Source organism: Saccopteryx bilineata, chromosome 10, assembly GCF_036850765.1.
Source record: "Saccopteryx bilineata isolate mSacBil1 chromosome 10, mSacBil1_pri_phased_curated, whole genome shotgun sequence".
Taxonomy (NCBI): Eukaryota; Metazoa; Chordata; class Mammalia; order Chiroptera; family Emballonuridae; genus Saccopteryx; species Saccopteryx bilineata.
In genome coordinates this window covers 45,131,580-45,146,613 of record NC_089499.1, presented here as the reverse complement: position 1 = coordinate 45,146,613, position 15,034 = coordinate 45,131,580, and the positions used below count along the sequence as shown (strand labels likewise).

Genomic DNA, 15,034 nt, shown 5'->3' with positions numbered 1-15,034 from the left:
CTTCCTGTCTGTCTGTGTGTGTCTCTCTCTTGCAAACCCCCCTTAAAAAAAACAAGAAAACTTATTCATCATGTGTGTATTACACACAGGTGTACATGCCTGAGTTTGCCCTTTTGCTTTAACAGTATGAAAAGCTCACTTTTTTGTGTTTTACAGAGAGAGGAGTAGAGATAGTGAGATAGACTCCCACATGTGACCTGACTGGGATCCATCTGGCAATCCCTATCTGGGGGCAATGCTCAAATCAATTGAGCCATTTTTAGCACCTGAGGCCGACATGCTGGGACCAACTGAGCTATCCTCAGTGCCCAAGGCCAACACTCAAACCAATCAAGCCACTGGCTATGGGAGGGGAAGAGGGAAAAAAGAGGAAGAAAAAGCGGGGAAAAAAGCAGATACTCACTTCTCTTGTTTGCCCTGATCAGGACCAGAACCCGGGACATCCATATGCTGGGCCCATGCTCTACCACTGAGCCAACCAGACGGGCCAAAAGCTCACTTTCGATTTGTTTCCTAGGAAAAACTACACTCAACTACTTACTCTTTAATCTTCTGCAATCTGATATACTGCTCTTTTACTTTACTGAAACTGGCTTCTCAAAACTCAAAGAACTTCTAATATAAAATTCAATGAACTTTAACTGGTTTTCCTCCCTAAACATTCTGTAAATTTCAATACTGGTCTTGACAATGTCATCATCATCAGGTTCCTCCTGGAATCATCACTTGCTCTCAATTGGTATAGTATGAATTGTCAATATTTCTTACTTGGTACTAATCAGGTGCTAGTTTTAGATTTACAGATGTAGTTTTAGATTACAAATCTTATGTATTTTCCCTACTTCACCAATTAGAAGGAAAGGGTTTTAAAAAGAAGGAATAAGGTTTCAATTAAAAGTAAATAATATGTGACCTAAGATTGACATTCTACATAGGATGTAATAGACACTCAATAGTGCTATGTTTCCCTGAGGAGAAAACATTTAGGGGAAAAAAAAGTAAGTAATAAAGTTATATGACAATATGAAGCAGATCTTCTGGCATATGAAAATTGACCTAAAATTGTAAGAGTTTGTGCTTACAAGGACTTTATTGTAACATCAGTTACAGAAATATGCAAATCCAAGTCTGAATACAAGGCAGGGTCACAAGCTCAGAGGTAGGAGTTCTGTTTATGCCCAGAACGCTGTTACCAAGCTTTTGCTTTCCCTCAGTTCAGTACAGCTTTAGTGACAAGCCACAGAAAAGACAGCATGTAAACAAAAGGACACTGGCCTATTCTCTGCTGTAGCTATCCACAGACCATCTGTCCTGTGACAAGAAAGGGTATGTTGCTGCCACAGCAGCATGGTCCTTTTCAGTTCTCAAAATTTTATGAGTGGCCAATGTCAAGAGGAGGAGTGGCCTTCAGAACCCAGTTTAACTCCAAAACTCATGGGTCCTCTATACACTGGACTGGTCAGTGAGTTTCCCAAGGGCAGGGAGTCTTTCTCATCACTGCCTCCCCAGCGCAGACAGAGTGTTTGGTACATTACACGTGCACCAACATCTGACTGCCTAAGAGGGGTAAGCTCACAGACTGAGAAGACTGAGTCAGAATTCTGGTTTAATTCAGTTAAAACTGAGTGAGATCAAATCATAATTTCTTAGCTGTTTGACCTGGGAGAAGTTACTGAATTGTGATTTTCTTATATGCATATGGGAATGATACTATTATCATTCCCATTTACCTCACACGGTTACTGGGAGGACCAAGTAAGTTAAAACGTAAAGTACTTAGAACAAAGCCTAGTACAAAGAAAGCACTAAATAAGTGTTGGCTGTTATTATTATTTGTTATACAAATCAGCAACAAAAGTAATTAGATAAGATTATAAAATATTTGGAACATAAAAGGTTAAAGAAACAGCAGAAATACACTGCATGAAAAGGAAACATAAACAGGAAAAAATGTTTTAAAGTGTTAAGAAATATAAAAGTATAAGATGCAGACTCCTGCTTAATAAAATAGGATTTCAGAACAAAAAAGTTGTATGCTTTTTAAAAAATTTTTAAATTTCACAATTACAATATCATATCAGGTGAATAAAAAACAAAACAAAAAAAAATTATGTTCCAAAAAAGGTTTCTCTACCTTTCAGAAATGAGCCTCTTCAAACTTCTGTAAGATTTAAAAATATCTTTAAGGTTAAACTAAACCTATAACTAATTAAGAAAAAAATCCTTGTGTTATGGAAATTTACAAACATACACAACAGCAGATGAAACATATAATGAGTCCCCTTCCTGCTATCACCAAGCTTCAGCAATTATCACTATTTTACTACTCTGTGCAAATCTTTTAACAGTAACAACAAAATAGATTTTTCAGCCTTCTCTAAAAGACTGAAATGGCCCAGTGAATTTAAGTATAAGAAAGCATAGGCAAGTGCAATTGGCTTATTTTACCTCTTCTCTATTTTAATAAAAATAAGTAAAAATGGAATAAAGCTTTGAGAAGAACAAGACTTACTGGATGATGAGGTCGCAAATGAAAAGTATGAGGTGATACTACGGCTACAGCAAAGAAACGAAGAAATACAAAGCTGCTCACAGCAGAATACTGAACATGAGGGTCATCTGCAGAAAAAAATGGTGAAATGTCATGCACAAAAACAGTGAATTAAAAACAAAGATGATAAAGTAAAAAATACTGAAAGAACATGTAAATAGGAGATCTCTATAATTTGTCTAGTAAGGACTGAATTGATGAAGTGCGAGTGGTGATTATGACTAAATTAAAGGAAAAAATTCTATGATAAAATAATCTGGAAGAATAAAAAAATAATCTGGAAGAACTAAGACAGAAAATGAAAGACAAATAGGTTTTCAGAAATATTTTAATTTGGAAAAATACCTTTTTACTTAATCTTCAAGAAGACTCCTGAAATTATAACACAAATAAAAGTAGTATCTAGCACTACCTAGTGGTAACACTGAATTCCTGAAGACTTGGACAGGAGACTGCTTTCAGTTTGTTTCTTTTTATTCAGTGAGAGGTGGGGAGGCAGAGACAGACTCCCACATGAGCCCTGACCGGGATCCACCTGGCAAAGCCCCCTATAGGGCGATGCTCTGCCTATCTGGTACCGCTGCTCTGTTGCTCAGCAACCAAGCTATTTCAGCGCCTGAGTTAAGGCCATGGAGCCATCCTCAGTGCCCAGGGCCAAACTGCTTGAACCATTTGAGCCACGGCTGTGGGAAGAGAGGAGAGAGAGAGAAAGAGAGAGGGGGGGAGGGGGGGAGAAGCAGATGGTTGCTTCTCTTGTGTGCCCTGACTAGGAATCAAACTTGGGACTTCCACACGCCAGGCCAACACTCTACTGCTGAGCCAACCAGCCTGGGCTGACTGCTTTCAGTTTTAGGATATTGTTTTAATTTTCCCCTCAAAAATCTTGATAATATCAAAGACTATGTAATAAAAACAATTAAGATGAAATATTTACTTTTAAAAAAAGCTATCCATATTCCATATAAAAATGCAAATGAAATGGAGACAACTTATGGCCTTGATCCTTCACCTACAGCTTTTGTTTCAGACTGGGGTCAACAATGAACCCAACAATCAGATGGCAGAGAAGCAGGTGGTGAGGGTAAGAATGTCTGGATTTGTTTTGAGTTTTAACTGACAAGTCATTGAATTTTTAATTCTTTAATAATACTTGCTTCCCACCCTGGCCAGGTAGCTCAATTGGTTAGAGCATCACCTGACACACCAAGGTTTTGGGTTGGATCCCTGGTCAGGACCCATACAAGAACCAACTAATGAATGCACAAATAAGCGCAACAACTCGATGTTTTTTTTTCTCTCTCTCTCTCTAAAATCAATAAATAAAAATGAAAATAAATAATATACTTGCTTTCCACTCATTGTCTCCTTCCCTACTTCCCAACTCATCTTCTTACCAGAGTATTAGGAACAAATGAGAAACTATAAAATTATTTTATGATAACAAACCTATCACTCCTGCAGTCTACTGAAAATATGAAAACATATTAATACTTAAGCTAACAAAAAAGCAGTCAAGGAGATCCTTTTGCATTTATAAAAAAAATCATAAAATATGTTTTTAGATTTTTATATAAATAAGATTAAATAGATAAAGAATATTTAAGGGTAAGATTACTGGGTAGAGTACTGTAATTAGTAGCATGCTTTGGAATAGGCTAGGCCCAGGTTTGAGACCCTGCTTGGCCCATTGGCCATGTCATGGATCTTGTGCACATTATTTAAACTCTAAACCTGTTTCATTCTCTACCTAAGGGGAGCAGTACCTGCCCTCATGTGGTGTTGTGTAGATGAGAGTAGGCAATAATGCTGGCTAGCATGTGTTTGTTCAGTCACTAAGCATTTCACGATCTTACTAAAATATAATTTCAGTCAGCATTTCATCTTTGCATATGTTAATGTCTCTGCTCCCCTTATTTTTGTTACAAAGACTAGATGTAGTATACTTATTGAAGTTAATTGTTTATGTATTCACTATAAATAGCAAAGACATCTAGCTTTGAATTTATCCACATGCTAATTAGATGACTCAGTTCCATCACTTTAGCACTGGGTAAATTTAGTGGAGGGTCAGAGCACTACACACATATGAATACACTTACACACACTTAAAAGAACATTATAAAATAGCAAAATCTCTTCAGATGGTTGTAGAAATAAACTTAAGGTTTCACATAGCTGGGTAAGAGTAATAATTTAAGTAGCTGCCTTATCTCCTCCTCTGTTCCCCTACTGCAAGGAGCTCTGGAAAGACAGCTATAGCAAGTTTATTTACTTATCAGAGAAGCATTAAATAAGAGTAATTCAAAATATTGACAATCAGAGCTACAAACTCTTAATTTTATGACATGTTTCTAAGCAAAGCCTTAACGCTGCTGTGCAAAACTAAACCATGCCAGTTACTAACCTAAGTACCACAAACTCTATCTATACTACAGTAGAGATGTGCTAATTACTAAAACTATTTCTGTAAAGACCTGTCACTACCAAAACCTTATCATGCTAAATCTAGTCAGTTGTATGGAACTAAAATTTTTCACTATATAAATGTATGCAGGCCCTGGCCGGTTGGCTCAGTGATAGAGTGTCGGCCTGGCGTGCGGGAGACCCGGGTTCGATTCCCGGCCAGGGCACATAGGAGAAGCGCCCATTTGCTTCTCCACCCCCCTCTCCTTCCTCTCTGTCTCTCTCTTCCCCTCCCGCAGTGAGGCTCCATTGGAGCAAAGATGGCCAGGGTGCTGGGGAATGGCTCCTTGGCCTCTGCCCCAGGCGCTAGAGTGGCTCTGGTTGCGGCAGAGCGACGCCCCGGAGGGGCAGAGCATCGCCCCCTGGTGGGCGTGCCAGGTGGATCCAGGTCGGGCGCATGCGGGAGTCTGTCTGACTGTCTCTCCCCGTTCCCAGCTTCAGAAAAATACAAAAAAATAAAATAAAAAAATAAAAAAATAAAAAAAATAAATGTATACAAGTAGAAAGGGAGTTGGTACAAATATATAAGAAAGATTTTTGTTTATTATATTTAACAATCTCATAAGCAACTATATTTATGTTATAGTTCTAGATTTTGCCTTTTTAAAAAACAATGATGATTTTGACTTGCTCTTTGTAGAAAGTTGTCAATATATTAAAATAAAATAATATGTTTTGAGATTATAAGAAAATTAAATCAGATATTTCATTAAAAAGCAAGAACGATTTTGGAAAACTAAGACTATACATACCTATAAACTGTAAACATTTTACATAAACCAGATATACAGTAAGTCTCCAAAAATAATCAAATATTGAAAAAAAAAAGGCATGTTTTAGTAACCCAGGCACTTACTAGGAAATCTTTGAGTAGCCAGTTGCCTTAGAGAATAAAAGATATCACACATAACAGTGGGGCAGCTCATACTTGATTTTATGATTGTACTGAATAACTTGTCTACATAGTAGCGTAGATTTTCCTGTAGGATTTAAAAAGGTAAACATTAAGATTTTGACTTTTACACATCTTCAGTAGCCTTCATGAAAAAAAATGCAATGAAAATGAGCTCTATTAGACAGTCACCATCTAGTATTTTCCCTTCCAAGTACTAACCAGGCCCGACCCTGCTTAGCTTCCGAGATCAGACGAGATTGGGTGCGTTCAGGGTGGTATGGCCGCAGACACCATCTAGTATTCTAAAGCTCTGCTTCTTTTCTCTAAACTCATTCAGTTAAAGAACAATTTGCATCTTGACCTCATGTTGATATACTGGATTTAGACTAGCTAGATGTAAGAAGTGAATGTATGGAATAAACTGCACAAGAGGCAACAAAGAGTAAAATGATCCCAAGGGAAATTAGGAAAATAACTCAGATATGCAGGCGCACAGACACTGTGGCACTGTTATTTACTGCAATGAAAATTTGTGACTAACAAAACTGTCGTTTCCTGGAGCCAAGTTTAAGTACTGGTTAACCAAGGCATTGTGCTCCTTGACCTGATCACTTTAAACGTAAAAAACCAACTAGAATGGGGCTGCAATTAGATAAAACCTTACTTCACAACTGTTATTAGAGCTAAAAAGAGACAATCAAGAACAAAAATAAAGTATAACCCAATGAGGAGATAACAACACTCTAAAAACTAGACACAGGAAATGCTGCTAAGGGTATGGGCATTATGTAAAGAAAAAAAGTACTGCTTCCCTTCGTACAGCATTACGACAATGTAGGTGGGAGATAGGTATGTATAACTTTAAGGCCAATTTTAATGGCGTTATAGAGATAACAAGGACTTACCTTATTATTTTCTACATTATCCCCCTCTTTCAATTTAATAGGATCAATTTCACAAGATTTTGAGGATTCGCATATCTGGAAAATAGATTTATTTTTCATTTAATGCTCTTTTTAAAATAGCAGAATGAAAATCTTATTTTTCGCCTGACCAGGTGGTGGCGCAGTGGATAGAGCATTGGACTGGAATGTGGAGGACCCAGGTTCGAGACCTCAAGGTTGCCAGCTTGAACGTGGGCTCATCTGGTTTGAGCAAAGCTCACCAGCTTGAACCCAAGGTCACTAGCTTGAGAAAGGGGTAACTCGGTCTGCTGAAGGCCCACGGTCAAGGCACATATGAGAAATCAATCAATGAACAACTAAGGCAGGGGTCCCCAAATTGCGGCCCCCTGAGGCCATTTATCCAGCCCCACCACACTTCTGGAAGGGGCACCTCTTTCACTGGTGGTCAGTGAGAGGAGCACAGGATGCGTCTGTGCTCCTGGAGTACTGTATGTGGCGGTGCCGCAAAGCGCGGCATCGTACAGTACTACTTCTGGTGCCGCGGGATGCGCATCATGGCTCTGGAAGCGCGTCATATCACTTGTTACGGCTAGCAGTGACAAATATGGAACCGGACATTGACCATCTCATTAGCCAAAAGCAGGCCCATAGTTCCCATTGAAATACTGGTCAGTTTGTTGATTTAAATTTACTTGTTCTTTATTTTAAATATTGTATTTGTTCCCGTTTTGTTTTTTTACTTTAAAATAAGATATGTGCAGTGTGCATAGGGATTTGTTCATAGTTTTTTTTATAGTATGGCCCTCCAACGGTCTGAGGGACAGTGAACTGGCCCCCTGTGTAAAAAGTTTGGGGACCCCTGAACTAAGGTGTCACAATGAAAAACTAATGATTGATGCTTCTCATCTCCCTCCGTTCCTGTCTGTCCCTATCTATCCCTCTCTCTGACTCTCTGTCTCTGGAAAAAACAAAAAAGAGAAAATCTTATTTTTCTTTTTCTAAATATTATTTTTCTGATAATAAAAATTATAAAAATTAAAACTGTAACAAAATTTAAAATCCAGAGAGAAATAAGTAAGTCAGAAAAAAACAAGAACTGCAGGATTCCATACATTGGTGGGACATAAAAACGAGACTAAGAGACATGGACAAGAGAGTGGTGGTTATGGGGGGGCGGGGGGAGGGAAGGAGGGAGAGGGGGAGGGGCACAAAGAAAACTAGATAGAAGGTGATGGAGGACAATCTGACTTTGGGTGATGGGTATGCAACAGAATTGATTGACATGATAACCTGGACATGTTTTCTTTGAATTTATGTACCCTGATTTATTGATGTCACCTTATTAAAATTAATAAGAATTTATTTATTAAAAAAAATTAAAACAATAAAAATAAAAAATTAAAAAAAAATTTAAACCCCTACCCAGAGATAATATATGTAATACTCCCAAAGAACTATATAAAAAATTTCTTATATGTAAATATTTGAAACTCTAGCTAAAACAGAAATAAAATAACAAAGAAATAATTATGTAGATTATACCACAATGTGTCCTTGGAGTAAAAATCCATTGATGAAACAGTAAATAATTAATTTTACTTCTAAAGTGTTTGGCCTTATTCTTTCAGTAATACTTTAATGGTTATCATTCTCATCAATAGAACACTAAATGAAAAGTGATACTATAATAAGGCCATACAAACTATTATCAGAGTACATATGTTTATTCCTTACCTCATCTAGAATAGGTTTTAATGTTACTTTCAGGTAGTGTCCTCCCACTATTTTCATCATTTCATCCAGACATCGGGTAGCCAAGGAATTTCCTCTAAAAATTGTGTTTGCATCTCTGAAACACAGGTAGAAATAGGTGAAAACAAGTGTAGTAAAAAAAGGCTGTCTAATCAATAATATGAAATATCTGACTTGGCCATACACATAATTTTAGTCATTTTTACCATATCAAAGATTGCTGCTATTAGGATTGTCAAATATATAAAAACTACTTACCAAAAATATAAGAAAATAAGTTAAAAAAAAAAGCAAACCACATTTATGAACTGCAAATGTGGTATGTATGTGTATGTGTTGTGTATGATGTGTGTATAAAAAGACAGCATAAGATTATGGTAAGAACAGCAAGCCACCCAGTTGTTTTTTATAATGTCACACCTGTACACATAAGGGTGATATAGTATAATGCACAAGGAAAAAGAAACTTCTGACCTGGTATTTTATTTGTAATAAGTGAATCATTATAACAAGAAGGAAAAAAACTAGTAACAAGAAATTTCAATACCACGTGAAAAATATGTCATTAATTGTTAATTTTACCATTGGTGGATACTGTTTACTAATTTAAAGAAATGCTTTTTAGTATACACTAAGCTGTTCTTTTTAGACTATGATACTGTAAAGATGGTCAATATAAAAAAACTAAGATTACAACAACAATCAGACAAACTAAGGTCCAAATTCAACAATACATAATTAACATTTACTCTAACTCTCTTACTGTGTTTCCTTCAAGTCTAATTCAGCCACTGCGGTGGCAAAAGGAACCAGTTTATCATGGTGCAGCAGCAGTCGTACAAGGGGTAAAACAGCATCATTTTTATCTCGACATATTTCACCCAAAATGTAAGCAGCTGAGGCAGATATTGGCTGAAATACAAAAAGGTAGAAAACAAGCACAAAATCAAGGAAAAATAACTAAATGTTTAACCACTAGCCTGTAAAAGTAAATCAAATATACTAACTATAAGAGATGAAATTTAGAGCTCATATTGGAATCACAGTACTATAGCTCAGACGAAGTAAATGTGTGTGTGTGTGTGTGTGTGTGTACATAGGGATAGGCAAAAATAGATTTACAGTAATAGATTAACACAAAAATAAACTGCATTTTGCATACTCACAACTGTAAACCTACTTTTGCCCACCCCCGTATATATATTTTTTTGTTTTAATAAAACTTGACACTCACGCTGAAATCTTTTCCTCATCATTTACAGAATTGTTTTAGCCTTTTCATATTAAATCATACATTTAAGATTTTTAAAATACCTGAATATCTGGTGACTTTAGCAGCAAAGTTCTCAAAGGACCATAGTACTCTGAAGGAAGCACATAGTCTTCTGTATAACATATATTTAATCGAAGAGACCCCAGGTCATCAGTTTTAGATGACTTGTTTCCATTGTCTCTTGGTTGAAGCAAGTACCTAAAATAAAGATATAGTCAATTCCATGTGATGATAATTAGCATCCAAGTTAGTAAGGTAAATAAACAGGTAAACTATAAAAAACTAAATCAAAAAGTTAACTTAATAGATAAGGTTATGACACTTCATAAGTAGCAGACTATTAATCTTCAGAGGCTTAATATTGGTTGAACTAGAAAGCTATAATTAGATTTTTATACTGGAAACAGAAAGTATAGATAATATAAAAATTAAGATCTCAAAGGGATTTAATAGAGTTTGATTACCTTGTAGCTTTAGAAAAAAAAAGTAAAATATATAAAATTCAATATTATCAAAACTAAGTAGATGTGAACTTGTGTTCTGTAAAGGATATATAAGATGTAAGAAATCTGAGGTGGCAAGATGGCATTGGAGTAGATGAACGTACCAACTTCCACCTCCCAGAACCAAGGTGGATTACAACTTAATCTTAAGAACAATCACCTACAAAAACCAACTTTGGACTAAACAAAGAGGACTCTTTAATCAAGGAACACTGAAGAAACCACACGGAGACTGGTAGGAAAAGCGGAAACACAGAGAGGGAACGAACAGCAGTCAAGGGACTCGCATGGCAGGAAGGGAGTTTAGCGGAGAGGGGAGGGTCTTGGGCCCCAGGAGCAAAGCCCCAGCCTGCAGCCCCAGAGCCTAGAAGAGGTGTATGGACAGTATTTAGCTGGGAAACAAGCTGGGATACTGTTTGCGAGAAAGAGACAGATTTCTCAGACACAGGATTTGTCTTAAAGGGACAGCACAGAAAACCTCTTTCATAACCACTCACCTGGGGCTCTGGGGGACAGGGAGAGCTGAGAGGACTAGAGTAGCAGGAAGAGAGTGTAATCTAGGAGGCACAAGGAGAAACACTTTGCTACTCTAATCCCTGGGCTGAGTCACTCCCCAAATCTAAAGTGAATATTTTTCCAGGAACCAGTAATACAAGCAAAGGGAAGCAGGTCACCAGCCAAACAGAAGCTCCTCTGATGCAGTCAGAGCAAAGAATCGCTTAGAAGCAGGGAGCCATCAGGGATACAGAATTGAGTGATAAGGTCTGAAGCTGCATTGCCATCCCCACACTGTGGAGTGCTTGCCGGAGGGCAGGCGGCTGCGGGTCTTGTAGGCGGGGGTGGAAGCCGATGGCTGGTAGTAGCTGCGGCCCAGGCTTGAGCACAGTCCTGCCTGGCAGGGGCGAGGCTGGGGGCCGGTGGCTGCTGCGGAAGGGGCACAAAAAAGTGGTCCAACATGTGGCTGAGGGCCAGGCGTTGCAAGAGCAGTCCCACTGGCTGTCCCGCCCACAAGGGCAAGGCGGAAACCTGGGAACTGGCTGAGACTTGTGGCTGGGCATAGAAGCACAGCCCCGCCCGGAGAACAAGCTAAGACTTGCAGCTGGGCACAGGACCACACTCCCACCCGTGGGGGCCAGGCTGAGGCAGGGGGCTAGCCAAGGCTTGCAGCCCAAATGAGGGAAAGGAGTCCCACCAGTGGGGGAAGGGAGAAGGCTGAGGGTGACCAGGGCTTGCAGTGTAGGCACATGAGCGCAGTCCTACTTTTGAGGTGGGGTGTGGAGGCCGGGCCAGCCAAGGCTTGCAGCCCAGGCATGTGAACACAGTCCTGCCCAGAGAAACAAGGCAGAAGCTGCAGCGATAGCTGCAGCAGGCCAGCACAGGCAACACCTATGCCCCAACACCCAAGGTGGTGGCAGAGAGGGTAGCAGGCCTGCAGACAGACCACACCTAAGGAACACAGAGGCCACACCCACTGGACTCCTGTGTCCACACCCTTCTTATACACAAACAAAATGGGAAGGGAGAGAAATTTAACTCAAATGAATCAACAAGAGAAATTCCCAGAGAAAGATCTGAATGAGAGAGAAATAACCAATTTATTGGATGCAGAGTTTAAAATGATTGTTAGGATGCTCAAAGATCTTAGAGCAACAATGGATGGACATAATGAGCACCTAAATAAAGAGATAGCAAGTATAAAAAACCATTGAATAATAAAAGTCATTCAGAAATGACAAATACAATATCAGAAATGAAGACAACACTAGAAGGAATTAAAAGGAGGATGGAGGAAGCTGAGGATCGAATCAGCGAGTTAGAGGACAAGATAAAGAAAAGCATGGAAGCAGAAAAAAGAAAAAAGGCTCAAAAAGTCTAAGAAACTCTAATAAAGCTCTGTGACAACATGAAGAGAAATAACATCCATGTAATAGGGGTTCCTGAAGAAAAAGAGAAAGAACAAAAGATAAAGAATCTAACTGAAAAAAATCATAGCTGAAAACTTCCCTAAATTAATGCAGAAAAAGTCACACAAGTTCAAGAAGCACAAAGAGTTCCATTAAGAATGAAGCCAAAGAAGCCAACACCAAGATACATCATAATTAAAAAACAAATTTTAAGAGATAAAGAACACTAAAAGCTGTAAGAGAAAAGCACTCTACTACCTACAGAAGAGCCCCCATAAGGATGACATCTGACTTTTCAATGGAAACATTAAAGGCCAGAAGGGAATGCTAAGAGATATTCAAAGTAATGCAAAACAAGAGCCTATAACCAAGACTTCTCTATCTAGCAGAGCTACCATTTAAAATTGAAGGAGAAATAAAAAGTTTTCCAGACAAAAAAACTCAAGAAATTCATTACAATGAATCCAATGCTGCAAGAAATGTTAAGGGGCCTGCTGTAAACAGAACAAAGGAGGGGAAAAAATCTAATAAAAGAGGAATGTAGCTTTAAAGAATAAAATGGCAATAAACAACTACATATTAATAATAACCTTAAATGTAAATGGAATAAATGCTCCAATCAAAAGACATATGGTAGCTGCTTGGATAAGAAAACAGGACCCATACATATGCTATCTACAAGAGATATACCTCAAAACAAAAGATACACATAGACTGAAAGTAAAGACATAAAAAAATATTTCATGCAAATGGAAATGAAAAAAAAAGTTGGGGTAGCAATACTTATATATCAGACAAAATAGACTTTAAAACAAAGGCTACAGTAAGGGATAAAGGTCACTACATAATGATAAAAAGAGCAACCCAACAGGAAGATATAACCATTATAAATATCTGTGGCACCTAACACAGGAGCACCTAAATATATAAAGCAGATTTTGATGAGCATAAAGGGCGAGATCAACAGCAATACTAAAATAGCAGGGGATTTCAATATCCCACTAACATCACTAGATAGATCCTCAAGAAAGAAAATTAACAAAGAAACAGCAGGCTTAAAGGACACACTAGAGCAACTGGATTTAATAGCTATCTTCAGAACCGTTCACCCTAAAGTACCAGAATATCCATCCTTTTCAAGTGCTCATGGTACATTCTCTAGGATAGACCACACACTAGGACACAAAACGAGTCTCAAGAAATTTAAGATTGAAATCATATCAAGCATCTTCTTGGATCACAATGGCATGTAACTAGAAATCAACTACAATAGAAAAACTAAAAAACACTCAAACATTTGGAAACTAAATAGCAAGTTATTAAATAATGAATAGGTTAAGAATGAGATCAAGAAAGAAAAAATTTCCGTGAAACAAATGAAAACGAACATACAACAACTCAAAATTTATGAAACACACCAAAAGCAGTCCTGAGAGGGAAGTTCATAGCACTACAGGCATACCTTAAGAAGCTAGAAAAAGCTCCAATAAACAATTTAACAATGCATCTAAAAGAACTAGAAAAAGAAGAGCAAGAAAAGCACAGAGGAAGTAGAAGGAAGGAAATAATAAAGATCAGAGCGGAAATAAATGACATAGAGGCTAAAAAAACAATACAGAGGATTAATGAACCCTTGGCCAGACTCACCAAGAAAAAAAGAGAGAGGATTCAAATAAATAAAATTAGAAATGAAAGAGAAGTAACAACTGACACAGCAGAAATACAAAGGATTGTAACAAAATACTATGAAGAACTGTATACCATAAAATTAGACAACTTAGGTAAAATAGACTTTTCCTCAGAACATATAATCTTTCAAAAATCAATATAAAAGAATCAGAAAACCTATACAGACTGATTTCATCAAATGAAATAGAAAGTTATCAAAAAACTCCAAACAAACAAAAGCCCTGGGCCAAACGGCTTCACAGGCAAATATTACCAAATATTCAAAGAAGAACTAACTCCTATCCTTCTCAAGCTATTTCAAAAAATTCAAGAGGAGGGAAGACTTCCAAACTCCTTTTATGAGGGAGCATAATACTGATTCCAAAACCAGGCAAAGACACTACAAAAAAAGAAAACTATAGACCAATATTCCTGATGAACTTAGATACTAAAATTCTCAACAAAATATTAGCAAACTAGATCCAGCAATACATGAAAAAAATCATACATCGTGATCAGGTGGGATTTATTCTAGGGAGACAAGACTGGTACAATATCTGCAAACCAATCAATGTGATTGTACACATGAACAAAAGGAAGGAGAAAAACCACATGATAATATCAATAGATGCAAAAAAAGCATCTGATAAAATCCAGCACTCATTTATCATCAAACTCTCAGCAAAATGGGAATACAGGGATCATACCTCAACATGATAACGACCATCTATAACAAACCCAAAGCCAACATCACAATCAATAGGCAAAAGTAAAAAGAAATATCCTTAAGAGCAAGAAAAAGGCAGCAGTGCACCCATTCACCACTTTTATTAAACATAGTTCTGGAAGTCCTAGCCACAGCAATTAGACAAGAAGAAGAAATAAAAAGCATCCAAATTGGAAAAGAGTAAAACTATCATTATTTGCTGATGATAAGATATTGTATATAGAAAGCCCTAAAGTTTCAGTCAAAAAACTACTGGACCTGATAAATGAATTCAGCAAGGTGGCAGGATATAAAATCAATATTCAGAAATCAGTGGCATATTTATACACCAACAATGAACTGTCGGAAAGAGAAATTTTTTTTTTTGTATTTTTCCGAAGCTGGAAACGGGGA

General features: G+C 37.5%; 1 protein-coding gene across 2 annotated transcripts in view; it reads right to left on the bottom strand.

Moving 5' to 3' along the window:
- The window catches only part of RASA2 (RAS p21 protein activator 2), a 146,215-nt gene that overhangs the window by 23,487 nt on the left and 107,694 nt on the right, over nucleotides 1-15,034 (bottom strand). For both annotated transcript variants that reach the window (XM_066244856.1, XM_066244857.1), the window contains exons 10-15: nucleotides 9,881-10,037; nucleotides 9,330-9,478; nucleotides 8,549-8,663; nucleotides 6,815-6,889; nucleotides 5,871-5,994; nucleotides 2,513-2,619 (exon numbers count right to left, since the gene is read on the bottom strand). In XM_066244856.1, coding sequence (XP_066100953.1) covers nucleotides 2,513-2,619; nucleotides 5,871-5,994; nucleotides 6,815-6,889; nucleotides 8,549-8,663; nucleotides 9,330-9,478; nucleotides 9,881-10,037 — 727 coding nt within the window. The remainder of the gene's footprint in view (nucleotides 1-2,512; nucleotides 2,620-5,870; nucleotides 5,995-6,814; nucleotides 6,890-8,548; nucleotides 8,664-9,329; nucleotides 9,479-9,880; nucleotides 10,038-15,034) is intronic.